Here is a 16428-nt window from a genome sequence, read left to right as displayed (position 1 = left end):
CTGCTCGGCACAATTAAACACCATCATTAAACATTAAGATCAGGGAGATAGACATAACCCCCCAATGCCCCCATGGGGAACAGAAATAGCAGAGCATAAACATCACATAATAACAACCAGGAACCATATGCAGAAGGAAGGCAGGAAGAAAGCATGCAGTCTAGGTGAGCTTAAATACCCTGCCCAATTGGTCAGGTGAGGTGACTGCCACATCAGCATATGATATGTGGGTCTTCCACACACTGAATACACCCACATAGCAATGCTGAATATTAACCCCTCGAGTATACTGTATGTACTGTATGCGCCCTTGAGCATAGCATGAAGCCGCTCGAGTAAACTAACTACAAGTTACGTATCATTTATATGAAGATAGATTGAAATTGACTGAAGTGGCTATAAGTTCACAACGCGTTGAGCTTGTAGATCTGCTATTTCTGATTAATGTTCCCACCAGAAGGTCAGGACATCGAAGTATCAAATGAGTTTAAGATGTTTCTGTGTGGTTCAGGTACTGTCTGGCCATAGGTGGTACTTGTAATCAACTAGACTAGAGGTTTGGGCCTGTCATGGCATACTGTGACAGGTGTCAGACACAATATGAGCAGGCATCACAGTGTTTTACATGCATTTGGTAATAATTATTTATCTCCCACACACACACACACACACACACACACACACACACACACACACACACACTCATGCATGTGACCTAGGCAGGCTACAATCGCTTCTTTTCATAGACCTGTCTGCATGTTTCGCGAGATGCAACTAAACTAAATTGGGCTTGAATGTATGATGACTGATTCCAGAGTGGATGGCTGCATGGACACTAAATAAGAGACAGGAGTCTTATCTGCAGGCCCACAGTCAGCCACATACTGTACACAAGCAAGCCAGATAAGAGCACACGCAGGGCTGGCCATTATGCTATACATAAAAGCAGCAAGGCTGACAGAGACAGGGGCTATAATAGAGACTGTGTGCTGGCTGCTAGCACAGGAATCCCTGGTGTGCCTCCTGTCACTCAGACTACATTTAACATCATACGAAAGTATGTCAGACTCAGTCATGATTATGTGTTTAAGCTGTTATCTCTGGTTTACAGCGCAATCCCAGAGAAGATAATGACGAACGGAGAGAGATAGGCCAATAGAAGGAGCATGTGAAGAGAGAGAGAGAGAGAGAGAGAGAGAGAGAGAGAGGGTGGGGTGGGGTAAGAGAGCAGTTTGAAAGACCCTGACTCTCTTTCTCCCCCTGGTCCTGGTCATCTCTGGCTAATTAATGCATGGACTTTCGGGACTGCACTCACTATAGGGGAGGAAATCTCTAGGTACTTTACATCTCTACAGTACATGGCGATTTGATTCCGATTCAGAGGGCTAGGATTACCGATTACCGATTCATCACAATGCATCTCGATTCCAATGATTTATTTCCCCCTCACTGTGTGACTGATAAACGGTGCTTTCTAATGATCCATAATTAAAACAGATTAATTTAATTATAATAATTATGTTTCTCTCTCTCTAGGTCATGCTCCAAACCAAAACATTAAGCAGCTTTAAAATATGGGATACTATACCAACATACAAAAAGATATATAAATAATAAAAAACGATTTTTCACATTTGTGAATCGATTACTAATCGTCCATGTTCGCATCACGATTAATCTAAGGCCCAAACCGAACCAATGATTCACCTCGCAACCAAACGGTTGTGAATCAGAAGAATCGGAATCATCTTTATTGTCACATCACAGTTAACACCTTGAGGGCCTGGGCCTATTTAATCCATTAATAAAATGTGCCTTCTTTCTTTCTTTTAAGGTTAAATATTCAAAAGATGCAAAGATCAATATTCAAGTAAGTGTAAATTGCTATAGGCATACTGTCCACCACTGGGATTTATGGTTTATTTACAGCACATTATAGACAATGAATCGAATAATCACTGATGATGTGTTTCCAAATGGATATTCAAATAAAGCTGGATATAAAAACCAGATTCAGGTGAGAGAATATGGTCAAAATGATGTTACCTGAGTGCAGAGAGAGAGAGGAGCATGGTGGCACAGCTTAGCTAAAGCCCTATATTTGAGCAGTGCATCATTCGAACCAATTCATCTTTGTAAAACATTTATTTATTCCAAGCGACAGCTCAGATCTCCCCTCAGTGGAAAAGACGGCAGCCGAGGCCGTTGTTGTGAAGTGATTTCCAAACAGAATGTGAAGCCAGAGCTCATTTATCTCCTCTACTGGCTGTGGCGCACACATATCTGCCAGTCATTTAGTCAGTGTTGCAGTACACACAGTACACAACCCCAGTGCTGAGATGCAGCGCAATATGAATGGATGTGACTGACTTGCTATTTTTGGCTCATGTTTGGCATTTTAAGAGTTTTAAGGATATTTCTTTGTTAATTATTATTGTTAATCGCAATTATTTTGGCCACAATAATCAAGACATGACATTTTTTATGTCATCCTATCCCTATTCAGGGCTATAGGGTGTATAATGTAATGCTGAACATTCCGTCCAGGGCTGTAAGATGAGAGTAAATACCAAGTATTATAGGCTGAAGAGGCTTTTTTGAGTATGAGCGTGGGAGTCTATCACCGTGTGTCTCAATGCCGCGCTACTCATACATCGAGTTGGCGGTGCCTGGGACCAAATCCATGACCTTGTGTGGTCCAAAATGTAGGATGTTTTTATATATGTGAACACTCCATTCAAGGCTATAGGAGATAAGCTGTAGTGGGAAGCCAAGTGGAAAATGTGGAACGTAGATTTAACTTGCATCATTGTATAGCTTTGCCACACATCTATGTATGGACATACATATTACAGCATGTATATTGTAATTAGTAGCCTAGTAGCCTACTCCATGTGAGAGTAGGCTACACACTGCCCTGTCAATAGTTCTGTATAGAAGCTACACATTTTGTAAGGTAAAATAACTACCATTTGTTGTATTTGTGGCCAGATTAGTGCTCCTGGTTGTATTGAAATAATCATTGTGTGCAGTACTTTTGTTGTCTCATATGCATCTGCCTTCTACTGTATGTGTAATTTTCATACATTACTTTCCCTTGCTGCTCTGTAGACTACTCATCATCATCAATTTGGCATCCACTTTCATACAACTAATGGAAACTCAGCACAGTTCACACAGTTTAACTGATTACTTTATTCTTCAAAACTACAGTAGTGCGTACAGTAGTTACAAATACTCAAGGTTTGTATTATGGCAAGGTTGATGGATGGATCACAGTGATTATATTCAGATAAACAAATCAAGACACATATCATCATTTTCACTCTAGGATGACAGCAAAAACATCCCATCTCCATATTTCAACCTTTTCTTTCCGTAAATGAATGCCTGACTGCAACATACTACAGTGTCAAATAAAAGTGGCGTGTTGCCTGGCACCACGTTGTGAGCTTGTAGATCTGCCATTTTTGAAGTGTGAAGTGTGTCTGTGAGTGGTATAAATATTGAACCAATGAAAAGTATTACCAGGACTAAATCCTTTGATCCATCGGAAACACAGGTTCTTTTGAATTTTCAGGAAGAAATAACCGTTCTGGACATGTTTCCACCTGACAGCAGCGAAAACATTTTCCCGCTTTTTGTGGTGAGCCCTCAAAACTGGGACTGAACAGCGCAGCGGCTCATTGTCATGCAGAGACCGCCACTGACAAACTCACATTGTTTCACATCACGTCGCAAACGGCAGCAATCAGAGAGAAAGCGGAAAACAGAAGCTATTGTCACGCAGCAACGCTCCATGCACAAAGATGACACGCAGAGGACACATACACAACCACCCTCTGACACACACACACACACACACACACACACACACACACACACACACACACACACACACACACACACACACACACACACACACACACACACACACACACACACACACACACACACACACACACACACACACACACACACACACACACACACACACACACACACACACACACACACACACACAAATAACATTCATGAAGGCATCTTGATTTGCAATATTTTTCATGCTGATAGACCTGCATAATATTTTGCTTTTGGAACAGCCTAGAAAGAACAAGCTTAAACTGATGCATGCTGACACGTGAAAAAACAACAAGCAGCATTTCTTTCTCTGGTTATACATGACAACACACTGATAACTAATGATCTATACACAAGCATTTCATCACCCCTGCACTAAGAGTAGTACATGAGTCAATGCAGAATGCAGATCTGCCCTAAGAGTAGCAGTAGCACATGTGTTAAGTCAAGTTGCTGGTGATACAAGTCACAAGTAACATATTGTCGCTGTCGCGAACTCCTTTTTTAACCTTTTAATTATTTTTCTTTTATAAATCAGTGCTATTGAACACCCTTTACACCCGTGTGTGGGTTTCACGAATATTGAACCAATGGAAAGTATTTAAAAAGCGCTTCTGACTAAACCTCCTAATTCCATTGGATCCTCAAGCTGTCGGTCAAATCAGCTTTAACTGTCTCCAACTTGTGAAGTTGACAAAAAAGAAGAAGAAAAACAGTTATAACAGTTGTGGGTGGTGGTGTGATGTCTGGGTAAATGACTAATTAGCAATGCGTCGTTAGCTTATACTCTAGATCTCCTTTTCACCGCTATTTTTTAAACATGTTTTCCATTACAACATATAAAGGGGTTCTGTCTAGCTAACAGACGTAACAGACGCTAACGTGGTCTTTGCAGGGCTTCTAGCTAACAGAACATGGATCGTCTTTGCAGGGCTTGATGTTTCCTTGCAGAAGCAGGTTCATGACAGCCTTAGTCAGGTAACTGGAGGTTCCTCTCTGGCCCACCGGCGGGGTGTTATAGAATGCCTCCATATTGTCCTGCCATAGACACGGATACAACACGGATTACAAACATGTCCTCTAATATAGTGGCCAGACTGGGAGTGGTGAAAGAAAGTAAATATTGAATAATTTTAATTTATAAGGAGTTAAATCTTAAATCTTTTGTGGGGTGTGCATCATTCACCACTCCAGTTACTCTTATTTTCCGAGAATACCACACCGGCAACCAACCTTGTAATAAGGACAAGACGCAACAGTCTACCTTGGATGTAATTTCAAGGACCCACATAACTATGAGAGTGAACAAATGGAAATTGTGGCAGCAGAAATAACATTTTGATCGAGCAAGCAAAGACAGGGCAGCGCAGCCAATTGCTTAATGGACAAGAAGGAAACATTGAAACGTAATGCAAACCTAACAACATAATACATTCTGATGATGAAATGTATGAATTTGTCTTTTTGACAAAATGGTTCCTCCATCAAAGGTTTCTCAGATTGGACTAACGGACAGCCCCAAAGGACACACACAGCCCCAAAGGGCAATTGAAAGTGGTTAAAGAAACTTAATTTACAGAGTAGTTTTTATTTTATTAAGAAACTTTCTTAAAAGTTTTTAATATAATATATTTTTGTTTGATTTAATTGAGCCTTTCGTTAACTATGCTGTTCTATTGTGATGTCTGTATGTTTTTATGTTTTGGGGGACTACAGATGGACATTTACACTTGATTATGCATTACATCATCTCTTAGTGTTGATTAATGTGCATTGTCCCGACCAAATAAACAGAATATCACTTATGTTCATGGACACATTACAGGGTCTACTCTACATTGAAGTCTCATAATGCTACGCTTCATGATTCTGTTTTCCGAAAACGTGTCCAGTGTGCAGGGACCTTTAAGGTCCTTTCAGATGGGCAGTGTGTGACGCAGACGTTGTCACCTGGATCAACGACAGGTCTGCTCCAGGTCTGCTCATGAGGGGCGCGACAATGCAAGCGTAAAAAAAAGCTCAACACAATCCAGGTCTAGTCAGTCGCGGGCATGTGCACCAAACGGCCGTGCAACTGCCCACTTTGCCCAATACTGTAGCTTTGCCTAGTAGTGTATAAGAATATTCAAAGAACATCATCACCTCCTTTTTTACCTGCTTCTCTATGCCTTCAAAGCGACTCCGATCCTTCTGGAAGTCATTGAAGGCCTCCTTCACCAGGCCATCCAGGTCCACTTTCTCACCGAACTCCAGTTCAGGATTTCGCTCCAGCAGAATGGATATGACCATCATCAGCTAAACAGAACAGAAGACAGTGGCAAGTTCAGCATTGAAATGGAATATCCATGGAATGGATCATGATTCAGAAGGGTTTCCATTTGATTTAACAACACAACACAACACAGTGGAGAGATTTAGGTTCCCAGAGTAGGACACTGGTTCTTTTTTCCATTTCCTGTACATTTGCGATTTTGGACATGCAAATGATTTGTATTCAAGCTGAACACACTAAAGCAGTAAGCACTCTCTTTTCTTCCAATCTTTTATGTTACTGGTATGTACCAAACTAAAACAGCTCTAGTCTTTTATGTTATGTACCAAACTAAAACAGCTTCATGTTATGTACCAAACTAAAACAGTTTTATGTTATGTACCAAAACTAACCAACTGAAGTTTGGAAACAAACTTGAAAGAAATAATAATACAAAAAGCTGGAAATGCTGGTTTATAGTTCGAAGGGGAAGTACATGAATCCTTTTCCCCATTATTTTTTTATAAATACCTTGTATAAGAAGAAATTTTGAATTAGATCCATATGCTTTTCATGACATGGTCATATTTTGACAAGCTCATAGTGCGGCACCGGGTGTCGCGCTTTTGAGCGGGTACCTGGAACAACATATTTTCAGATGGTGGTCGGTGGCCAATTACATATAGTTTCTGGGGTCCTTGACATGAAATATTGAGCACCACTGATATAGAAACATAGGTATTTCAGAAAACTGTCAGGATTTTGAAGACATTTTATACATTTCGAAGTCAGGTCTAAATGGGACCTCTTAAACCCCAGGGGGGTCCAGGGGAAAAAGCCGCAACATCAGAGTTGGAACCGGAGACCAATTGGGTCTCCATTGACCCACTGAGTGCTGTTCAGCCCCCGCTGCCGGCGGGGGCAATGGGGCTCAAGATGTTCCCCCCCCATTTCACCCACATGATTTTATTTATGTCTTAAAAGATCCAAATAGTAGATGACAACTCAGAAATCATAGAACTGCTTTCAACCTAGCCACTGTTTTGGGCATGCGATTATAGGCAGAATCGCGGAAAGTTTAAAATATTTTCCAGTTCTGTTCAAAAATTTCACAAGATGGTGGTTGTTGCAGTTACCTGCAGTGCAATACTAAAACTTATTCTGCAGCTAGGTTTTGAAGGAAACCTACCCATAAACGAGGTATTTCGTGAAATTTCTATTTAATACAACCATAAGATGTATGTTACGTAATGCAATATCAATGGTGAAAGCTGTGTTGTTTGACACGGCGAAGGAATGTTGCATTCGGCATAAACAGACACGGTTGGACTTGGTTGACAGATTTAAATGCAATGTTAGTAAACATATGTGTTTACCTCCACTATGATCTGTCTGTACTCAGGCAGCACGATGTTCTTCAGTGTGTCCTCTACCAGCAAGGAGAAGTTCATCTCATACATCGTCATGTCAGACAGAGTGGGTTGCTGCCAGAGAGAGAGAGAGAGAGAGAGAGAGAGAGAGAGAATGATCAACAACTTCTCTTCTCTCCCACTGGAGTACATCAGCACACTTGAACTTAAAGAGTTTAGCCTGGTTCACACTTGGAAAGGCACTGAGTGCCTTGCATCAGAAACGGCAATGCTCTGAGAGCTAGTAGACTGGCTATTGTGGGTGTGCAACATGATGTGTGGAGCACAGTACATGCTCCAGAAAGGGAGGTGATCTCCTTCTGTCGGGTAATTCCCATCGGGTCGCCACAGCGGATCATCAGTTGATCTGGATATGTTTTCTGTGTCTTCCTCTGTGACTCCTGCCACCTGCATGTCATCTCTCACCTCATCCATAAACCGACCTCTTCTCCTCTTGCCTGACAGCTCCATCTTCATCCTCCCCATATACCCATCCCTCCTTTCCTTCTGTCCAAACAATCCCAACCTCACCTCTCTTGTTTTATCCCCAAACCTTCTAACCTGGCCTGATCCTCTGATGTAGTCATTTATGATATTGTCCTTCTTGTCTCTCCTAATGAGAATCATAACATCCTCAATTCTGCCAACTAATTCAACTACTGTTTATGTATGTGTAATGTACTGCTGTACATGTATGTGTAATGTAACTGATACATCTCTATTCTCTTCTTGCTTCAGCTTGTAGAAGGGAGTACACTGCAACCCTAACAATAATGTGGTTTGCTGTGAATAATGATGGTTGATTGCAGGCAGGTACCTGTGGCAGGTGAGCTCCGGCCACCATGAAGCCGTTGGGCGTCCTCTCCAGAATCTGCCAGACCCGGTCATAGAAACCCAGAGGAGTTCGGTTCAGTGAGCCGTCGATCTGACGCCTGTTCAGCCAAGACCTGTAGAAAGACCACCATTCACTTAAATATAATCTAGACCTGAAAGACCACCATAACATTCTAGACCTGTAGAGGCACATTCAGACCTTCAAACAACAATTTCCAAAATGTACATTACATTAATTATTTTTGTGGCTTTCGCCTTTATTTTTTATATTTTTTATGGAGGGATAGAAAGTAGTCTGACAGGAAATGGGGAGAGAGATGGGGGGACGGGAGGGGGTGACATGCAGTAAAGGCCGTCGGGATCGGGAGTCGAGCCCACGGCACACTGCCAGACTGGATTACCAGCCAAGGTGCCTGGACCGCTGAGCCACGGCCCAGGCCACTCTCCGTGGTTTTGACCAGATGGATTTCTGACTTCAACATGCCTCTCGTTTAAAATATGAACACGAGGGATTATCGAGTGACTTTGTCGTAATCATAGCGAGGTAAGCAAGCAACAAAGTAGGAGATTAATTACAAATAAAGAAAAAAAAAGATCTGCCCTACAACAATGATATACATTTCCCCATGTGTATTGATATAGTAGGTGGGTATGTTCACCATCATCATCTGACTACACCAGACTGGGTGATCTGATCGAGAGACAACTCTGTGGACAATTACACTGCGTGACAATTACACTGTGCATGTGCGTGTACTGTATTAGACATGTTCTTGACATCCTCCCCAAGTGTAGAAATACAAATGTGTGTGTGTGTGTGTGTGTGTGTGTGTGTGTTTAGAGGACCTGCCAGTGTGCTGCGGCTGCAGCACGTCCAACAGCAGCTGTTTGACATCACTGGGAGACAGCTGGTAGATGTCCTGAGGAGACATGTCCCCCGCACGGATCTTCAGCTCATGTTTCATGGCCTGGACAATCCACCTGAGAGTGCACGCACGAGCACACGTACGCACGCGCACGCACGAGCACACGTACGCACACGCACACGCGCACACACACACACACACACACACACACACACACACACCGTGTTACGACGTGTTGTGAGCTTGAAGATCTGCTATTTAGATATGTTATTTACAATTGAAAGGAAAAAATAAACGTGTAAACAGAGCTGTGTTACACTGCAGATAGAAATAAAAGTGATTATCTAATAAAACCGTACATTTGCTGTTAGAAATCGTTCCATAGTACACACAGGAAAGGTTAGCTTGGGATATATTTTTGAAACAAATGGCAGACACAGTCCAATGTTTTGCATTCGCTTGGTATAAAACCCCTGGGACAAATAGCGGCTAATCAAACGAACTTCAAGCTAACGTCAAACCAGTTAAAATGTCTCTCTCTCCGTCTCTGTCTCCTTACCCGACTCGTATCTTCAGCATGCCGCGGAACAGCTCAGGATTGTTGGAGATGATCCAGCCAATGTGGATGACCAGCTCCTGCTGCAGCACCGCCTCCCTCTCCCCTCCCTTAGGAGAGCACTTAGTGTAGATGATGCCCTTAATCACACCTGGAGACAACGGGTTGGAGATCACCTCCTCCTCGTGGCCAAACAGGCCCAGGGTCACCTGACCGCCATGTGCACGCACACACACGCACAGAGGAGAAAATGTACACCAGAGTGAGGTCGAATTAGAGGCCTGATCCTTTGTTTTGAGTGTGTCCATGCAATGAAATTCAAATAAGGTCATGCAGGCATCCCCTATTTCTAAGAAGAATAAAGGACGGCCAGAACAAGATTAAATGCCACTGTACAGTATGTACAGTTTTTATATATTATATTAGTTTCCAAATAAGGGATGGTTCCTTATTTCAAGGCACGGTTGGCAACCCTATCATATTAGGTGATAACCTTATCACCTAAAACGGTGATAACGAGTCGAGACCGTCATACTCGCAGTCATTAAGCATTGACCCCGCCTCCCTCTGGTTCAGATGCTCAACCCCCGTGCCTGCAAAACCAAGGCGACTGCCCACCCAACTTCTAGATTAATCAGTGAATGGGGTGATAGCCCAGATTGAAAGGCAAGATGTTGTTCAGTAAAAACAGAGATGTGTCAGGTGAGCGGTGGGTTGCTACTCACCACGGTGAGTGACATAATGTTGTAATTTTCTATCTTTAGAAAACTGCAGTGAGTTGCTTATCACCTAAAACTGGAGTACGAATGTGCCTTAACTGTATGTGCATGCATTTATGCTATTACGTGGAGTGCAATACTGGAGTCCAATTTCAAATCCCTTTGTTCTGTTGCTCTTGCAAGGGGTCACATGAGAATATGGCTTCAAACAATTACACTTGGGCCATCTTCCTGACAAGAGGACATCCTTATCTCCTATAATCTAAGTGAAACCCTGGCTCTGTGATGTTCAAATATGTCTCTTTGAAGTCTCAGGTAAGCTATTCATCTTTGCACTGCAGCAGCAGACTTGCAGAAACCTAACAGTAGCTCAAATGATCCAAGTGAAAAAAAGGAAAAAACTGAAAAGAAAAGAAAATCTTCTTGAATTTATAATAACGGGAAATAAAGCACAATCACCAGTAAAAGTTGCTGTTCCATATACCAGTTCAAAGAGTGTCCCATATGATATATCTCCCTCCTGAGCTGCTATTGTACGCAAAGATAAGACGCCCGCCTTGAATTACAAATCAGGTCTTCCCGATCTTGTTCACAAGAAGAACAAATTTCCCCCCGGTACACATAATCTATATGCAGACTCACAGCTGGAGCTGCTTCAGTGAAATCAATCGCCTAATATTCTTTAGCAGGAGCAAAACATTCAGTCAAGATAACCGGTGCTCTCGAGAAGCTAATCTTGTGAACAACACTTGACACAGTTGACAGTAATGAAAATGTAGCCAGCACCGTATACTGTATGTTATGACGAGAACAGACAAATGACTGGTTTGGAAGCACTTTAAGTGGTTGAGTTGTTACTTGTTGAGCATGTCTCGATGTTGTAAACGGATATCAAATCTGTAATACAAAGGCCTCAATGCTTAATGGGAGGGAGTGGGGTGTCACACTGACAGACTTGTTCAATGAAAATAGTTACTGTGGATGCAAACACAATGGAAGTTAGCTGTGATGACACAGTAACACATGCAGCTGTTTCATGCTGAAGCACTCAAGGGCCGACACGAGGAGCATGGAAATCATATTCACATTGTTTGTAATGATTATTATTTTGCTAATCACTAGGATTACGTTGAAATATGGAACCGTACCATATTTTGAAAATAATATACGTGTCCCTTATTGAGGGACACACTTTGTTCCTCATTTTTGAGGAATCAATCAAACATTTTAGACCCTAAACAGAAATTCTATGTCTCCCCGGGACACAAACGAGTGAAAAAAGAAGATCTACAGGCTCACAACGTGTCGCTTCGCACCACGTTATGAGCTGGTAGACTGGGTGTCCCAGGCAGTTGGTAATCAGATGAATTGGTGAACATTAAAATCACGTACTAACATAACAAATTTGCTTAGATATATCATTTGGTAATATGGTTGCTCTCTGTGTGGCACACTTACCTGTTTGCCATGCACTAACACACTAGTAATACTGGGAGCAAGGCTGTCCACTAGCTTAGCTAATAGACTGGCAGCCAGACGGACAACAGACCTGCTGGGTGGAAACACAACAAGCACATCCTCCATTACAACAGACTGCTTCAACTTTAGCTTTAATAACAGGCTGGGGGTGGATGTGATGCCATTCAGAGTGAATGAACCAATGTTCCAAATTCACTAATAATACATTGAGGAACTATGTCTGTACCTATTGTATGTGGCAGTCTCAAAATCAAAGCATGGTAAGTAACCTCTTAAGGGGGCTACATATTATGCTTCCCGTCCAAATCAGTTTGGATAGGCTAGGTTAAAATGACATCAAGATGCCACATCTCAAGCGGTTCAAGTCCATAAAACATTGGAGAAAAAGGAAAATAGTCAGGGGGGGATTAATAAAATCTGGGAATAAATTCCTTAAATGTTTTTTTATGTGTTTGTAAAGGTGTCTATAAAAACACATCTCACAAAAATTAAAATTCAGTTCCCATATGAGAATCTGTGACATCTGCTGAAAGTTGGGGTACCATTAATGGTACCCTCAAGTTACTCAAGTGGTGAAGACATTTATTGGTGGTAAGGAATTCATTCCCAGATTGAACATTGTTATGACAATATTCCCTGACAGTTTCCCTGGTGTCATTGCCAGTCAACTACCAGACTACATTTAAAAAGCTGAAACATGGAGCTGCAGATGTTCACTGTCAAACAGCCAAAAAGACCCAATACATTATCTTTTCCGGCTTCCCTCCCCTGAACACGGGTCATTGTGCTTGACAAAGCCAGATGCACCATGGTGGATTCAAAGCCTCAGACTCTGACGTGAAAGGAGCACTTCACCCATTTCCAACCCATCTTCATATAATTGGTCTTCACTCTTCACTAATGCTCATCATAAGAATATGGTACAGTGTGACTGTAGGCATTCACCGCCCCTTGCCTGCAGGGATTTGGTGATGATGAAAGCAACAGACTGTGGTTATAACAGTACTGTAGCCTATGTCACATGTTAGCACTCACATCCACAAGCAATGAACACGAGAGAACTGAATCAATGTAAATCGTTGATACAAACCAAAAAATGTGTTGATAAAAACAAGTTCACGTGCACGCATAGCCTATGTGTTGCAGGAGTGCATGACCATGCAATAACTTGATGATTGAACCTGCAGAAATATAATGGATATACCTTTGCGTGTGATGAATAGAAATGGCCCAACGTAATGTTGTGCTGCTGTGCTATGGGGTGCTTTGTTGGGGAACCTATTTCAAGCTCCAGTTCCTAGCTGGTGTTAAGTAAATGAGAAACCAAATTGGATTGAGTATCGACGCCCCATTCAGAGCCATGAATGGGGCCCCCAGGCGTTTTTCCCCCCTCACTATAATCAAGTTATTCTGTGTCAAAGTCCCATTAATTACACGAAACAGGCATGACAACAACACCGTTGAGCTGTCAAGACACAGTCAGCTGTGTCCGACACAAAATCAAACCAAACCATGGACAACTGACACTGACCACCACCAAAGCAAGGATGAGAAACTAGAATCTGTCACCCATTGGCACCCATCCCTGCGTTGTTGGCACAGTAGAGAAGATGCCTCCAGAGTAGATGTTATTGTAAGGAAAGCCAACACAAAACAAAACACAGAACCAACGCATTATATCCAGCGTGTACTGCTACCTTAACCTGGCCAGCAAGGCTCAAGTAACTGGCCTTTTAAACAACTGTTACGACATAATATCTCTGCTAGTTCAATTCAAAGCCGCACCACTGCTTTTTGGTGGCCGTGGAGGCTATGGGTGCAAACAATGCTATTTTATTTTGTTATCATTTGTTTTACTAATTTATACACCCTCTACTGGTTACATTCCAACCTGAGATTCTGAGAATAATCTTAATTTCTCACATGATATTATATTATATTATATATATTATACAGCTATTGCTGCTCTCGGATAGAAACCTTGTATGTCCAAAACAGTTACTTTTCAGGAAATGGATCAGACATTTTCTGAAATGGTGAAGATAGCAGATCTACAAGTTCACAATGTGTCTTTTGTGATGAAGCGGGCGTTAAATGACGAAAAAGCATACAGGGATTGACGATTTTGAGATACAAGGTTTCTGCCTGACAGCGCCGATATTTGAAACCACATTCTCAATGGCATATTAATCACATCAACTGTGATTGCAGTTCATAATTGATTCATAAAGAGCTTGACATTTAATATTAGATAGACAATTTGAAAATTACCTTGAAGCTATCTGGTAAGGTCTCTGGTAGACGTGTGAGAGTAGATAGATGTGACACCAGCTACTGTATGCAACACTGGCTAGTTATTTATTTATTTCATGTCCAGTTAAAAATAAATAATGTATTGTAACTGCACAAAGATAATCAGAATCAATAACGGGTTGATTCAACTCAAAGCTAAGTGCCATCACTACCTTAAACAAAAACCTTTTTGTTAAATACCAATCAAGAGCTTACATTTTATAGTGTTCCAGTTCCAATTTTGTCTGATGATTTATTTGTTCAATCAATACCAATTTGCAATTTCACTTCTTTATCCTGCATGAGTTCTTTATCCTGCATGAGTTCTCTGATTGGATCAAATTGGTATCCTGATGGGGGAGGCCCCCTACTAAAATACCGTACTGCAACTTTAACAGGCTATTGTAATCAATAGAATATATACTGTGTGTATGTGTGTGAGTGTGTGTATATATATATATATATAGTTTTTATTAAATATTATATTCTATAATGTATTTCTCTTTGAGGTAGGAACGCTACCAGCAGAGCGGTGGCTCTGGGTCACTTTTAGCTCAAACAGCTAGTGGTAGTATAAGGTAGGTAGCTAACTGGCTAACATCAGCATGCAAAGGCATCCATCCCTGCATCATCCCTTCATTACCTGCTTGCCATGCACCAGCATTGTGGTGATGTGCGGGGCTATAGAGCCTGCAAACTTCTCGATAATGGCCGCTGCGTGGCGCACAGCCAGCCTAAGTGCAGCCAGTTTGGACGAGGGTGTCATTTTTTTAAATAATATCCAGAATGTCAACATGAATGACATTGTGTAAAGAAAAAAACAGAATGGACAAACAGGACAAAGCAATAACGTTAATACTCAGAGGCTATAAAAACATCATGTTTGTTTTTGGAGGTTTTAGTGTGTGTCTGACCAGAGCTTCCTGCTCCCTGCTCTTCTGTAGATCCTCTCCAGCTCATCCATCAGATTCTCTGAAAACAAAAGACAACATGTTACCTATGAATGAAACACATTCAATTACTAGACAACTTTAAAATATACATATAGGTATATTCAACCAATTAAAACCAGGGAAAAATCTGTGACATTTTAGATTTTAGCTTTAAAAAAATGTGACCTTAACCTTTCACCCCAAACTTGAATCATCTCTCCTACTGACCACCAGTACTTCAAGTTTCACCGAAACCTGTCCATCCATTTACATCGTAAAAGCCACTAACTGTGTGTGTGTGTGTGTGTGTGTGTGTGTGTGTGTGTGTGTGTGTGTGTGTGTGTGTGTGTGTGTGTGCGCGCGCAATGTTGTACCATCTCTCTTAAGGTAGTCCGGTCCTTCCCTCCGGAGGATGATGGCAGCCAGCTGAGCCTGACTGGCTAAACAGTCACTATCCTGTGTGTGTGAGAGAGGGCGAGAGAGAGGGCGAGAGGGCGAGAGAGAGGGCGAGAGAGAGAGGGCGAGAGAGAGAGGGCGAGAGACAGACAGACAGACACACAGACAGACACACAGACACACACACAGACACACACACACACACACACACACACACGCGCACACACACACACACACACACACACACACACACACACACACACACACACACACACACACACACACACACACACACACACACACACACACACACAGTTAAGTACACTGCTTTGTACACTAGTAGAGCCACATTTAGAAAACATAGCAGATCTACAAGGAAATGGCGGCACTGACGAAAAGACAGGAGGCGGAGCTGGTGATGGCAGAATTGAGGATGCTACGATTCTCATTATATTAGGAGTGATAAGGAAGGACATGATCAGAATAGAGGATCAGCCCAGGTTTAGACTCGGAGTCCGCAGGCGTTTCGTTTTCTATACCGGGCAGGGGAGGGGAGGGGAGGGGAGGAGGGGGACGGAGGCTCAGATTGGTGAACCAATATGATCCAACGCTTTTTCTTAATAAAGTCTGTTCCTAGTGTTCCTATGTAAAGCGCTTTGGGTATTTAGAAAAGCTCTATATAAATTTGAGTTATAATTATTATTAGGCTTGTCACAATTATTACATAATCGAAAAAACAATAAAAAAAGTTAATCGCAATTATTTGTGTGACAATTAATCGTCGCTTAAATTAGTAATGGTGCCTATACATGGGGAGAAGGATGCTGAAGATG

At 41.9% G+C, this 16428-nt stretch overlaps 1 protein-coding gene across 5 annotated transcripts in view; it reads right to left on the bottom strand.

Annotated features, from left to right (window-relative positions):
• Positions 1-3175: 3175 nt before the first annotated feature.
• phkb (phosphorylase kinase, beta) overlaps positions 3176-16428 on the bottom strand; it is a 113405-nt gene continuing 100152 nt past the window's right edge. For 2 of the 5 annotated variants that reach the window (XM_080766655.1, XM_080766653.1), the window contains 9 exons: positions 15574-15655; positions 15182-15239; positions 11955-12045; positions 9781-9986; positions 9202-9336; positions 8339-8468; positions 7489-7596; positions 6004-6156; positions 3176-4899 (listed from right to left, as the gene is read on the bottom strand). In XM_080766655.1, the coding sequence (XP_080622781.1) occupies positions 4762-4899; positions 6004-6156; positions 7489-7596; positions 8339-8468; positions 9202-9336; positions 9781-9986; positions 11955-12045; positions 15182-15239; positions 15574-15655 (1101 nt within the window). In that variant the 3' untranslated portion in view covers positions 3176-4761. Of the gene's footprint in view, positions 4900-6003; positions 6157-7488; positions 7597-8338; positions 8469-9201; positions 9337-9780; positions 9987-11954; positions 12046-14910; positions 15002-15181; positions 15240-15573; positions 15656-16428 lie in introns of all 5 variants that reach the window. The other 3 variants (XM_080766654.1, XM_080766657.1, XM_080766656.1) reach the window with 3 other exon arrangements.

The sequence above is a fragment of the Protomyctophum bolini genome, assembly GCF_963924005.1.
Source record: "Protomyctophum bolini genome assembly, chromosome: 1".
NCBI classification, from domain to species: domain Eukaryota; kingdom Metazoa; phylum Chordata; class Actinopteri; order Myctophiformes; family Myctophidae; genus Protomyctophum; species Protomyctophum bolini.
This window is presented reverse-complemented; position numbering and strand designations above follow the sequence as displayed.